Genomic DNA, 15,148 nt, shown 5'->3' with positions numbered 1-15,148 from the left:
ATGAAAGAGGGTGCATTCCATGTGAATATAATCGGTGAGAATTCAAGATTTCTACCTTTACCACAGTTGTCTTCAAACGAAATGAGAATGTTGCTTATGTGCATTAGTACCATCACAGATGTAGGATTTCAGACACATCACAGCGTGTTAGAGAAGATCAAATATGAAGTTACATAAAGTGTAATTATTAGTAGACCCGTCTAGCTTCTCAGAACCTTTACATTGTGTTAAAAGAAACATTTTTCACACAGTATTTATTCATGTTTTGCTGGAAAGCTTTAAATGCAATTTCAGCGTGTCTGTGCCTCTAATAAATACAAATAATAGGATCAAATTAAATAAAATTTTTACAATTTATCTCAACATCACAGAAGACAGACTATCATGAGCAATTCATTTATCTACGACAATCCACTCACGCTACTGAGCGGAGGGAGTTCTAAAAGGCCTATGAGAATTATTTTTCTTTTGGGGACAAAATTACTTTTGTTTGCTTGACGTACCACCAGTATATTTACCATGTTTGTTTGTTTTCTGAATTAGTAGCCCTTGCCGTACACAGAAATTAATTAAATTAAATGTTACTGTTTTAACACAATCTTTAAATGTTACTGTTTTAACACAATCTGTCCCGGATATGAAACAATGGATGTCCTAAAGGGAACTAAAAATGGCTTGAGGCTTTACCCACAGTGGCAAGTGCCTTTTACAAGAAATTATGATTGAAAAGGGGGATTATATGTATGCAAGTATGTCTACTTACAAAGCACAAACCCAGCTGCTTAGCAACAAAACGCTAGACAAGACAAAAGGCTGAGAAGCAGTAATCAAGTGGTGCGAGAACAGCTGGCTTAAAGAAGTGGGGACTGATCCGATAGTGTTGAGTGGAAGATGCATTGGGTGACGGCAAACAAGATACTCATTTAGGAGGTGTGGCTTAAGGTACTTTCTGAAATGGATAAATGATAGAGCTTGTTGGATCTACGTTGGTACAAAGTTCCAGATCCTAGGTGCACAGCGCGACAAGATTGGTCATTTTGTATTTCAAACCTGGTCATGTTAAAATAGGATTACCTCACTTTGTTTAAAATCGCTCTTATTATGCCTTTGTGCGCTACATTAGGGGCAATAAGCTTAGTTATTGCAATAAGCTTAGTTATTGCTTTAATCCAGAAAATAGATTGCATCTCAATCTTGCTCTCCTTATCTATTTTGCAGCTCAATCAATTAATTTAATTTCCAATAATATATTTTGTGACTCTCTTTTATTAGTTAGAATGGCAAATATGGACAAAATGCCTTGACTTTTATTACTGAGTTTTAACCCATTCAGTCAGGCTTAGTTACTGAGTGTCAAAAAGAGCAACTTCTCAAAGTGAATAAAGCATCAGAATCGAAACAGTACCCCTATTGCAGCTTCCCCGAAATGTATTAAATATACTCTGGTTGGTGAAGGTTGACTGCAATGTAAGAAAGATTAATTTACTCTTATCTTCAATTTAAAAAGATCGTCTGTACATGTCTACCATAGTCACGTGTTTAGAATCTTCCCTGTTTATCGGGAAAGCATACAGAAAAAACAAAGTTGCAATTTAAGTCAAATAATATCAAGACAAAAATTATTTTGGGCACAGAGAATTTAATTTTTATCAGGCTAACTGAAGAACAACCTTTGGATGTATTATTAGTATATATATTAGGCTATAACTTTGACAAGACCTAAGAAAGGAATGTGGTAAAATCAGACAAAGATCATGCTGTATAGGTAAGCATGTTTCAACAAAAAATATATAGGCCTTAAACTGGAGGCCTTAATTAAGACACAAAACAGTAAGGCATACTTTCATTGATAAGTTGATTGGAAGGACTTTAAAACCTGGATTTACTCAAATTTATAGTCGGTAGCTTGGACATCTGTTGAATCCAATCCCCCGGAAATTAATTTCAGAAATTGTTATATCATGTTTTTCAGAATACTAGCACCAAGATGCCTCTGGGTATAAGCGTGCTCTATAAACCATATATAGCATAACGTAAGTGGGAATTAAATCATACTTCCTTTAGGGTTATCAGTCTAAATTACGATCAGTGTAGGTTAACCACTGGTACGGCCATGCTTTGTATGAATATATTTTTATAAGCCATTCGTCTAGACAAGGCCGGTTGGGAGTATTGACACTAAGTCATAAAGACTAGGGTTTGTTTATAATATTTTATAATAAGAAAGGTTTTTTTTGTGTTTTTTTTCTCCAAAACCTTTATTCAGTATATAAGGTCAGTACACGGCATAATGCCTACAACCACTTCTGGCCGGCAGCATGAAATAATAGGAAAGAAGCAGAAGTATACACAGCATTTTGCCCACAACCCTAAAGGGCCGACCGCGTCAAATTATATGTAGGTTTTGCATTTTAATAGAACAAGGGATCACTATCCCTAAGAACCATAAATAAAAACAGGATAAGAACAATACCAACTAGCCTCACGGTGAGAGTGGTTAAAAAATCAGAGCATCGTATCGATCCAGGGAGTGTCTGGAACAATAAAACTCAGTCTAAAGGGCGTAAGTATTACAGTGGATGTTTCAACATCATGATCGACGACTCATGCGGCTATATCGGGCACGTCAGCACACACAGTAGGCTATGCAGCATCACCAAATCCCATAGTTCCCAGATTGCCTCTGTAGGTGTCCGGTGCCTGTGATGATATGGGAGTATTGTGTAGTCTTGTCGTCAAGGGGTGTCGGAAATGGCTGTCAGTACCCCCTATCAGCGGCCCGCTCCCCAGGGACTCCCATGGTCATTCTCACTCCCGCAGCGTGTACCTTAGCCGTCTATCTGGATGGGGAGGAGGGGGCAACTTCGCCAGGCAGCAGTGGGGTCAGCAATAAGTAAGTCTTCAGGGAGCCCCAAATGTCTCGGGGTTTATAATAAGAAAGTTGCCTTCCTCACCTTTCAGTAGACAGGCTATATGTATCTACCTAGAGGCAGACGCTGGTTTTATTGGTTCGGACGCCCTGCATCTCTAGGCCAGCCTTTATATGAATGCACTTTAATACCTGTTTGCACAGACAAGGCCAGCAAGATAAAGTTATAATTTAAGGCCCTTAAAGATTAGAGTTGGCTCACATGACTATTACACACAGCACTTAATTAGATTGTTGTAGGTTATATGTTTCTGTAGGTTATTTGTAGATAGGTTATATGTATCTGCTCAAATGCATCCTTGGTTTTGTATCGGTACGAATTCATCACATTTTAGGCCATGTTTTATATGATTTTTTTTTTATTAGCTGTTCGTACAGACAAGGTCAGTGAGAAGGATCAACATTCTAAGACCATCAAAGATTAAGGTTGGCTCATACTCCTACAAATCACAGCACTTTATTAGTTTCCCTGGACAATCAAGAACAACAATGATTGCATGGTTTTATTGGTAAGATCTTAATACATTATATGTACCTAGGGAATCTGTAGTTTTTTAACTTATTGATCATCATTGTGCAGCTTACTTGCAAGCTGAAACAATAAATAAACTGAACTGATCATTCAGCGCAGGAAATCAGTTCCGCAGTTACGTCTGCAAATGTTTATACAATTAGAACTGGGGTTACTACTCACTGAAAGTAAAATTGGGAATTAAATTCATTGAAATTAAAATTGGGAATTAAATTAATGCTATTTCTCACACAGAACATGGTTCCTTACTGAGATTATGTTTTAATACTATGCTTGCCTAGCATTCTAAGGGGGACAAAGCTATACCTCTCTGAAGAGCTCTAATTAGAGCGAAACACATTGTCCTGTGTTCCTTAGCGTTTCTGCACCAGGCTGCGATAAAATTGTATTTAGTTCGTTAATTCTTTTTGGGGGCTTTTAATTTCGAGAATGTAATTGGGAATTATTGTAGGCACTCTGACACCCTTGACACGCTCTTTCAATACTTCCCTACCTCTGTCTGTGGCGATTTCTTGACGCGTCTGGCAGCGGTGGGCGCCATCTTGGGGATAGCGGGGTCAGCGCTCTAGTCGCGCAGGACTCACGCCCTCCCAGTAAATTTAAGCCAGCCTCCCGGTGGCCGCGTTGCCTAAGAAGCTCTCCCCTGTGATAGCGACTGGGGCTGCGAGCTAATCGCGCTATACCAGAGATACACAACCGAGACTGTTTATACTGTGTTTTTACTGTGTTCCTTAGCGTTTCTGCACCAGGCTGCGATAAAATTGTATTTAGTTCGTTAATTCTTTTTGGGGGCTTTTAATTTCGAGAATGTAATTGGGAATTATTGTAGGCACTCTGACACCCTTGACACGCTCTTTCAATACTTCCCTACCTCTGTCTGTGGCGATTTCTTGACGCGTCTGGCAGCGGTGGGCGCCATCTTGGGGATAGCGGGGTCAGCGCTCTAGTCGCGCAGGACTCACGCCCTCCTCAACTAGCTATATAATGTGCGTTGTCTCCAGACGGCGCAGCGGGCTGGCGCAGCGGGCGCGCCGGGCGCGCGCCGAAGCCGCGCCTAAGCCAAGCCCGTCTGCGCCCGTCCGAGCCTGGACCGAGCCCAGTGCCACCCCCCTTACATCGTCACCCTCAGCAAGGTTAGTTTACACTGCTAATGAACTTCGTCATTTTAATAACACATTTCAGACTGTACATATACCTCCGACATGCTTATTAGCTGACCCTATTGGAGGTCCTTTCCTATGCACTTTGTGCACTAATAAGAGCACGGTTACCCAAACCCACATTTCCCCTAATTCCCAGAAACTTATACACGCAGCACTTGTTAATGCCCGCTCGCTCCCCTGTCATAAAATTGACATACTGGAGTTGCTCAACAATTATGCTATTGATCTCCTATTTCTGACTGAGACCTGGGGAGACAATGCATCAGGGCCAGACTTTAAGGCTGCGATGCCAGAGGACTATTGTGTCCACAGGCAGGATCGTATTTCTGCCCATAAAGGCGGGGGGATTGCAATAATATACCGCAATTGCCTTCGTGTGAAAACCATCGACCTTAAACATTCAAGTTGCGAGGCGGTGGCTTTTACGATTACCCTCACCACCAACCAAACATTCTCAGGTACTCTTCTATACCGACCACCAGGCTCTCGTTCTATCTTTCTCTCTCAACTTAATCAACTGAGCGAGCTATCTGCAGATCACAAACACTTCACTCTCCTGGGAGATTTTAATTTTCATCTCGATTCTCTGTTAGATAAAGATACTGATCAGCTTACTAATGATCTGCTTGCTGTAGGTCTTGAACAACTGATCACAGAGCCAACCCATGAAGCTGGCCATACGCTTGACGGTATATTTACTAATGACCCCCATATTATCAAAAACGTCATATTTCCTTTAACTTGGTCTGACCACTTTGCTATTTTATTTGACATACGAACAAAAACTACAGCTCCCTACACCACGTCTGTAAATCCTGATTTTACCTCCAGAGATTGGAAAAACCTTGACTTTAATCAACTTGCACAGACTCTTACTGACGCCTTTGCAAGTATAGACACTGTACACGACCCAAATATTGCAGCAGCCACCTACACCTCTATTTTGGAAGAAGCTTTTCTCACCTTGGCCCCCCTTAAAACACACAAATGCAACAGGAAGACCCCTTCGGCCCCATGGTTTACCGAAAACCTTAGACTCCAACGACAATACTGTCGTAACAAGGAACGACATTGGCGTAAAAATTACAACTCAGCAGACAAGACTGCCTACAAAGCTGCACTTCTTAGCTATAAGCAGAGCATAGTATCGGAGAAAAACATCTATTATACTGCCCAAATAAACCAAGCCCGATGTAGTATGAAGAAACTGTTTGAAGTTGTCAACCATCTTGCTGAACCTTCTAACCCCCCGACGGAAACGTCTCAAAATCTCTGTAACATACTGGCTGACTTTTTCTCTGAAAAGGTCACATCCATATTCAAGGATTTCAGCCCTAAAGTGATAATCTCCGACACCTCTGACTCTGAGTTACACGAGACCCTGACAGCTTCTACTGAATTTACTGAATTTACCAGCACGAATCCACAAGACATTCACAAATTAATTCAGTCAATCAAATCTGGTTCCCCTTTGGATCCCTGTCATCCATCCATACTCAATAACATCCCAGACATTATTTCTATGCCACTTGCACGTATCTGCAATAGTATGTTTGTCACTGGATCCTATCCTACCATTTGGAAAAACACCATTATCAGGCCGCTTCTTAAAAAACCTTCCCTAGATCCCACACTACCCTCCAGTTATCGTCCCATTGCATCTCTGCCGTTTCCTGCCAAGATCTTTGAATCGGTCATGAATAAACAACTTTCTGACTACATTCATACTAATGACTTGCTAGACGAAACCCAGTTTGGTTTCCGGCAAGGTCATGGAACGGAGACCGCCCTGATCAAGGCGGCAGATGAAATCAGGGCTACAATGGATAAGGGTGGACAGGCTGTCCTAATACTGCTGGACTTGTCGGCGGCTTTCGACACGGTCGATCATGTAACTTTGGTCGGCCGTGTCGAGGCCATCGGCATTAAACATAAAGCTAGGGACCTCATTGCATCATTCTTGGCGGATCGTAGCCAAGCGGTCAAGTTGGGCACTTTTACTTCACCCACCTTCAGCCTTCCCTGTGGAGTCCCTCAGGGTTCCTCGCTAAGTCCGACCCTTTTTAATATCTATGTTTCGGACTTAGCGAGGGTAATAAAGGAGCATAACATCAGTTTGACAACATACGCTGATGATACTCAGCTGGTGTTGTCTATTCACAAAGATGGACCCACGGTCGCAGCAAATTTCAAGAATGGTATGAGGGCCATTAGCAGTTGGATGGCTTCCAACTGCTTAAAACTCAACTCAGCTAAGACAGAAGTTATGCTGTTTGGAAATATTCAACCTGTGTGGTCCCCTTCATGGTGGCCTGAGGAATTAGGAACCCCACCACAACCTGTCAGTAAAGTTAGAAATCTGGGAGTGATATTCGACAACAAGCTCCTTTTCCATCATAATGCGAATTCGGTAGTGTCATCTTCCTTTAACATCTTAAGGAAAATAAAGAAACTTCTACCGTACTTTCCCATAGCTATGGGAAAAACACTCATATCCACACTGGTGTTTTCTCGCATCGATTACTGCAACTCCCTCTTCCTCAATGCTCAAAAAAAGGTTATCTCCAAATTGCAACTAATACAAAATGCCTCCGCCAGAATTCTACTGGGCATTCCCAAATACAGCTCTGTCTCTGGACATCTCGACCAACTGCACTGGCTTCCAGTCAGAAGCCGCACGAAGTTCAAGACCCTCTGTATTGTCTATAAGGCAATAAATAACACGGGACCTAGATTCCTGAGAAGTTCCTTTAAACCTTTGGCAACCCCCAGAACGTTGCGTTCCAACACGGCTCACATGCTTCAGATTCCCAGAACAAGAAAAGTGACCTGGGGAGACAGATGTTTCACCATAGCAGCGGCGAAATTGTGGAACTCCCTTCCCCTTAACATAAAGATTAGTCCATCTTTGATTGTCTTCAGAAGGCAGCTAAAGACTTGGCTGTTTTCCCAATGACATTCCTGTAGATCACTTTATCCACTGTTTCAATGTTTATTATCTGGTTAGTTAGCCTTTAGCTGCTAGCGCCGAGACACCTACGGGTAATTGCAGCGCTTTAAAAATTGCCAAAAATAAATAAATAAATAAGATTGGTTCATTGAGCATGCTGTTACAATAACCAAAGGACAGCTATCTGGAAGCTAATCTGTGTTCAGAGATACCTACAACGGTTACTTAATAAACTGGTTATAGGGATAAATTAAATGAACTTCGAGACCTTCAAAATATATATTTATGCATAGGTTTGAGGAAACATCTTCAAAGACTGTAGTATGGTGACTGTTGAAATGCAAAAATTGCAGAGAACACGGGCACAAAGTTGGGAACAATTTAAAATGTTAAGGTGCTGTTTAGCAACCTGGCATGAGATTTGTATTTGGAGATTGATAATGAAGTGCCCTGTGTTTTTCTTGTGTATGACCCCCGGTAAACACGAAAAGTATTTGAGCTCATTGAAGGTTCTCTCATTACTGACCCCCAGAGATAGACTCTTAAGTCGATACAACACCCAACAAGCACCCCTCTTGGACAGAATGGGTCCTGGTACCTGTAGTCATGTTAGTATGACTGACGGTGGTAGAGGACTAAGTTTAGTAAAGTGACACACCTTTTAACCTGTGCTCTTTGGGGGAATTGCCTACTTGCTTCTTTAATGTTAAAGGTCAGTTCAGTGTACCTTAACCGAGGTCCTTTAGTTCCATCATGCATGGGACATGCATGACGAGTCCCTGTATAATATGTTTGTGATCACTTGAAAGTCTTGTGAGTGAGTGTGAGTGTATGGCAGAGTCCACTTGACTCCACTTGTGTGCACTTCCAATAAAGGCTGGCCTAAAAGCTGCCCAGGTCATTGCTGAGATCTAGGATCACAAGTTTGCACACAGGTTTGCACTGCCTTTCCTCTTGCTCCAAGATAGTTGCTCCAGTAGAGCAGGGGCGGAGCCTGAAGTGCAGCCACTTTAGTCATTGAAGTAGCTGCATTGTCTGTGCCTAAGCAGTAAGACCCTCTCTCCCCGCGACCCATCCTGCTGTGATCTGCATTCCTAAAGGTTTGGGTCTGCTGTGAGGGACCAATAGACATTCCTCCCAGACCAGCACACCCAGAAACAGAGCGAAGTGCGTGTTCCAAGACCAAGATCCTGAGAGAAGTTCTACAGTGACCAACCTGCGAGGAAAAAGCCAGAACTTGCCTGCCTAAGGAGAGGATTCTGGACTGTATGTTTCATGAAGAGAACACGAGTGACAGCAAAGATGCCAGCAAGACTGACTGAGATGTCCTGTGGTAGCTATCATTAGATTATGCTGGCTCCAGGACACGGCGTTGCCCCCAGCTAGCTATTCAGGAGGTCCTCAACTGCTGCACATCGCTATCGGAGCCCAGGGGAAGAGTCATCACCTGTCATTCTCATGAGGCTGAGCACTCCGGTGCACTCGAGCCTCAGCATTTTCAGACATGACAAGTCGGGGAGGTAGCTAAAGGAGGCTACTTCCAAAGTTCAGGATCACTGATCTTTCTAGGCTAAGCAGTTCAGAAGCCATCTGATAAGGATGCCACTGACAGAGGACCCACTCCTACCCGGTTCATACTGCAGCACAATGGTGCCCAAAAATCGCATCCACCAGCGAAAGATGACCCTAGCATTGAGGAGACTGAAGAGTAAATGAAAAGACAGTGGAACCAGACCCTAATAGAGCGCTTTTTAGGTGCTATGGAGCTTCGAGCAGCCCCTGATCGGCACTGACCCCCTCCCCCAAAGCACATGACGAGGGAGAAGACTCCAATAAGGATCACGTAAACCTGCAGGAGGTGGACTGAGGGTGCTGGGAGAAAAAGCTTAGTCAGGGTAGTGGGGGGGGGGTGAGGGGGTGGGGGCGGAGGAGGCTCAGAGGCACCGGGCTCTGGGTGAAGTTTTGGGAACTCCCTCAGGACTGCAGGTGGTGCTGAGGCAAGAGGTCTGGTTGTGAGGCCACGGCACGCTGTCATACAATGCCTCCTTTCAGTGGCAGGACATATGAGGCAGTGCTGCCCTACCCATTTAAACCAAAAAGCGCTGGTGGGTTGCAGCAGGAACCCGGGTTTGTGGTGCTCTGCTCGCCTGTCAGCATGTCTGTAGGAAGAACGGACCATAGCAGGGGAGGTGAGTTTGGCACAGCCCCCCAAGAAACACACAAGGCCTGGGTGACGGGGTAGCCAGATGTTACTTGGGCAAGCTTGGACCCTGAAGAGCAAAGAGGGTGGCTTGGTACCTAAACAGACTGGATATGTTGGGATGCCGCTATTCTGGATCTTGCTTTCCCACCATTGTTACATCAATGTTGTGGTGTGGGCCTTGGTTGTGACCAATTTCACAAATAGCTACCAGAACTGGGAGCACTAAGACTGCAGGGAAGTGGACTATAACCAGGGCCCCACAACCACATGTGGAGTTAGAGACTTTCTCATCTGAGTACAGACTAAACTGTAAAGTGACAGAGGGCCACAGACAATGCAAGAACTCGGTACGGTAGAACATCGCATTGTAGAGAAATGCAGCCGAAGAAGTGGCACCTTGGTCTCACCCACCCACTTCAGAACTGCAGGTTGTGGGTCTTGATACGAGTGTCTGGCCCAGGGCAGGAGTCATGGGGACCACTCTGTCTGAAAGGTGGGCAAAGTAGCACTAAAGAAGAAAAATGCACTCTGAGGCAGCAAGGCCTAGTAACTCGCCATGAAAGCCCTAATATTTCACCTTGAATTACCTGAAGAATTCTCTAAAAGATATAAGCACTGTGGTGCGCATAAATTATAGCACACCTCAAGACCTGCCCGCATGAGTTATGGGGTGATTTAGCATAACTCGGTAGGACAGATGATTACTAAAAAATGTTGCTGATGACACATCCAAGGAGCAGACACATCTCTGGGCATCTGGACTCATCTCTGGGCCAGATTCCAGTCAATCAAAGAGGAAAGTGTCAAACCACAGACGAAGCAGGAAGACCGCTTGTGGGGCAAATAATTCAAGTTTATGGGTTGTACAAAGGGTGCAGGGGCACTGAAAAGAGTATTTTCTGAATAATCAGACATGGTCTGCCCACATCCTAAAACAACTAACTGCAACTAGAAGGCTGTTCTAAGATGTGAAGAAGATATTTTTGGGAAATGTACGAAACAGATAGACTTAGCTGAAGTGCAGCAAAAAGAGATCAGGAGAACTACCTTCACATACGGTGTGCAGTAGAAATCTAATGTATGGGGAGTGGCGTTCACTGTGCTTTCATCTGATTGGCTGAAGCTAGGGTCTTTTTCAACTATCTCTGTTGGTGACTTAAGTGAACACTCAGAACTCTTTCAACCATCCTTACAGGTCTGATTGCTCTGTATAATTTTGAATGCCACAATTGTGGTAGCTGCAACCTATACAAATACTAGATAACTTTACAAAACACAGTTTAATAAAAATTACATCATGTTTACTACAGAGAGTCAACAATTAGTCAGGACTCACCGGGCACTTTAGCCGAATATCCAGGCCTTCTGTCAGTTTATCCATTATGACAGAATACCCTGCAGTCAAAAGTGTGTGATCACCAGCAAATTGAGCAAAAAATTCATTGTGGTCCCAAGAACGAGCAGACACCTGTCAACCCAACACAAAACAATTTTAACTGCTGCAACATCTTCCATACACATTAAAAGACAATCTAATTATTTAATACATGTAGTCGATTTGGATTACATAAGAGATTTAAGATGCAGGAAGAAGCATTTCTACTTTTGTAAAAAGGTCTGTCAACCATCATAATATAATTACAAAGCGGTCTGCAGTTTTTGGTGGGGCATGAAAAAACTAGGACAGACATAACATACAAATATAAATGTTATGTCAACTGCTCCTTTCTCAGCAGTTAAGAAAATTTGACGTCAGTGTAATTTTTTTTTTATTTAAAGATCTTAGAAAATAAACCATTTAATAAGTAAAATTAGATAAGAAACATGACACTTTTAACTCATTTTCATATATAATTCCAGTTTTTCACCAACAATTTCTTTGAAACAGCAATACTTTTCTTGGGTTCCAGAGTCCACCCTCATTAGAAACAGAAAACAGACCTGGGTGATAAACTTTTACATATGAGCTCACTCATTGGAGTAAAAGTCAATTAAAAAAGCAAACATGTAAACCTGCATACCATTCATTAAGTCTGAGGCCCAAATAAATGTAATGCCTCATCTTCCCAGGCCAGAAACAACAAAACAAATTCTCTTTAGTTATATCAACTAACGGAAGTGATTTCTGTAGTGATTTCTGTAGCCATGCTAAGTGCCAAAAATAGAAACAGTATTCTGGGACTTTTCTGAGGGTCCTTCAGCAATTAGTGCTTCCTGGCAGTATCCCAGTAATGCACAGGAACTGGGTAATCAATTCACATTGCGTCACACAACGTGGTAGCCCTCTTGAAAGATTACAAAATAAATATTCAAGATGGCTTATATCACCACTACTGGCTTTGCCAATGCCGGGGCATTAAAAAAAAGTTCACCATTGGCAAAGCCAATAGAGGCAGGATGCATAGAGTGGGAGAGGCAAGCATGTAGAGGGGTGGCAGGAGAGGGAAAAAGACTGGAATGTAGAATGGGTAAAGGGAGAGCCGAGAGGCACAAGAAAGTGCTCTGGGACAACACGAAGGGCATCTTCAATCCCGCCACTGGGCATATGGCGTGCCACAGAGGAGCCAAGCACATCTCTGGTCTCAGTAAAAGACACAGGAATGTGCTGCAGAACAACATCACGAGTATCACAAAGTCCACCATCTGGCGTGTTGCAGAGGAGTCCAGCGCATCTCTAGCCTCAATACGTGGAGGGAGGGTGAGAGTTAAGAGACAGGGTGGGGGAGGTTTGGAAAGAGAAGTTGCTCAAATAGGATGAAGGAGAAATATATGCACTCACATGTAATGCTAAATGATAAATGAAAAACGGAAGAAAAAAAAAATCCATGACATCAGAAGTGGAAAGATACAAGTTAGCCACACAAAAGTAGCCTAAAGAAGAAATGTTTTACGGGGCGGGACAAACAAAAGAATAGGGAGGGAAGCGATCAAATAAAGAGTAGGTAAATGAGGCAGACAAAGCCATTCAATCATATTATAATTCTTCACAAAGAAGGTATGGCTACAGCTGTGATACAATATATAGGATAGATTGAGTTACTGGGTTTTTGTTTTTATATTATACTTTAGCAAATTTGTACACAGAATGTTTATACAAAACTGGTTATATGTGAGATCTGAGTTTTTGAAATAAATAAAAGAATTACTTCAATAACATTGATGTAACCTATGTTATAGAACTGAATTAGGTTTTTAATTTTATTTTAGTTACTATCTTGGGAAAGCGCTGAAAACAAGCATTGGCTACTGTATTGTCATTGAGTTATACTAGAAAATATATAGAACATTTTTGTCGAAGATTTAAATAGATTCAGACTTGATCACATAATTCTGGTTTGTTGATTGGAACAAAAGAAGCAGTACTACTGAATGGTCTTAATATGTGCTTTCATGTCTTTTCATACCGATCACTCCTGTTAAAGAGTACTCACAGACTTCATGATGACTTTTCACAATACCTCAATCATTGTCGAAATAGCTCAATGACAAAATGGAAGAACAAAATGCTTTAGTTCAGCGTGCATTTGGTTCCCCAAATGGCAATGACTTCCTATGATGATTGTTTTTCATGAGATTTCTTGCTGTATACTTTTTTGTAGGAGAGACAAGGATTGTGCTCTAGTTTCTCCAACGTTCTGAGTTCCACAGCGAGCTCCAAGGGTGGGTGACAGATGCTTCAATCGAGAAGTATTGAATGGAGAGAGTTTGTGAGCTTTCTATTGCAAACTTCACTATTCTGTATTGCTTCTTTTTGCACCATCAGGCAGACATTTCCTGGATAACACTTGCACTACTGGACTCTATTGAAGTCTCTTTCTGGATTACCCTCTTACATAAATAGCTCACAGTCCAGAAGTATAGGTATGACCCCGCCTTATCATGATTAGTGAATTGTCTTTATGGCGCAATGAAGAGAAGGGTTGTCCTTAAGAGTGCTACACTTCCTTCGTGGGAAGGTAGTCGTTTAACAATGTAGTGCACCCAAGTATACAAGAAGGTCCAGTGGTGTAGCTTTTTCTTCTCAGTAGAAATTCTCCCTTCAATGAATAGCTCATCAACTTCGACACACAAGTCTGGCACTTCCTGGTCTCTGGCTAGCTAAAAGGACACCCTGTTGCTTGACTTAATGTTTATGCTCCACTCCCAGTCATCACTTCTGTGCTACTGACCTAGAGTACAGTGGCACTCGAAGATCCTCCTGACATTTTTTAACTGGCAGTAGATTGCACTGCTGTGATGGATTCGGATATCAACAGGCATTCTGCAAGGCTGGGAACTTGCTCTAGGTGAACCTCTCTCAGAGAGTGTGCAACCTCTCTAGTCTTGTGGACTCTTGGTATATGCTCTACCCCACAACTATGGCCTATACCTTACCTTTTTCTTGGGTGGCATAATTTATTATCAAGATTAGATAATTTTTTGTGCCCACAACAGACTTCACTTTAATATCACAGGAAGAAATTCTTCCTCATGGGATCTCTGACCTTGTTCCAGTGATGCTATCCCTCAGCCTTAGGTGCATTCAAAACAATGGAGTGCGGCGGCTAAATGCTTAGTGGCTTACCAATGACATGGTTGCATCATATCTGCATGAAGAAACAATCTTATTTTCAACCTAACGCATATTTATCTGTCTCCTAGGTCAGGTTGTGGAAAGCATTCAAACCATTTATTTGTGAGAGAGCAATAGGCTACATATCCAGCCAGAAAGTAATGAGTGGGAAGCGATCATGGCTCTGGCGGAACACCTCCTGAAGATCGAAAGGCTTGGTAAGGTCCCTAGGTGAACAAGAGGTACTACTTACAATGTGCAGCCCAGATCTTACTAATGCAGCATCTAACCAATGATGCTAATAATCGATGGTTAATAGCAGGGAGCCGACTATTTGACTGCAGGGGTAAGGCACATAGACGCCTTTACTGGTTATGTAGTCGCAACAACCAATCTTGACATGTAAGGGAATTTCGCTCTGCTGGTCCTGCATACTGACCATAAGATTGACCTCCTTCTACACATCTTTACAGCCATCAATTCACACTGGTTCTCTCCAAAATTGATTCTATTCCAGAGAAAGGTTTCCTGCTCTACTTGTTCACTACAGATTTATACTAAATCAATCACATGATCACGGTGGAGGAGATTGGTTAAACCACCTCTCAGATGGGGTTGGGGGAAGACTCTGGGACCAAAAGGTTTACCAGTGAGCCTATTTAAGTGCCTCGCCTCTAAGGTGGCTCTGTTTCTTTGTGGCATGTTTGCAGGCACATTAGAAGACAAGTGTCTCCTGCCAGACATGAGAGAGGTGATCATTACGTTCTAAAGCTGGATAAACAGGCAGATCTATGTACCTTGTATTGGCCTACATCACAG

General features: G+C 42.5%; 1 protein-coding gene across 3 annotated transcripts in view; it reads right to left on the bottom strand.

The window, feature by feature from the left end:
• KDM1B (lysine demethylase 1B) overlaps positions 1 to 15,148 on the bottom strand; it is an 821,676-nt gene that overhangs the window by 194,886 nt on the left and 611,642 nt on the right. For all 3 annotated transcript variants that reach the window (XM_085607096.1, XM_085607097.1, XM_085607098.1), the window contains exon 15: positions 11,114 to 11,245. In XM_085607096.1, coding sequence (XP_085463222.1) covers positions 11,114 to 11,245 — 132 coding nt within the window. The remainder of the gene's footprint in view (positions 1 to 11,113; positions 11,246 to 15,148) is intronic.

This window comes from Triturus cristatus, chromosome 5_2, assembly GCF_964204655.1.
Source record: "Triturus cristatus chromosome 5_2, aTriCri1.1, whole genome shotgun sequence".
Classification (NCBI taxonomy): Eukaryota; Metazoa; Chordata; class Amphibia; order Caudata; family Salamandridae; genus Triturus; species Triturus cristatus.
This window is presented reverse-complemented; position numbering and strand designations above follow the sequence as displayed.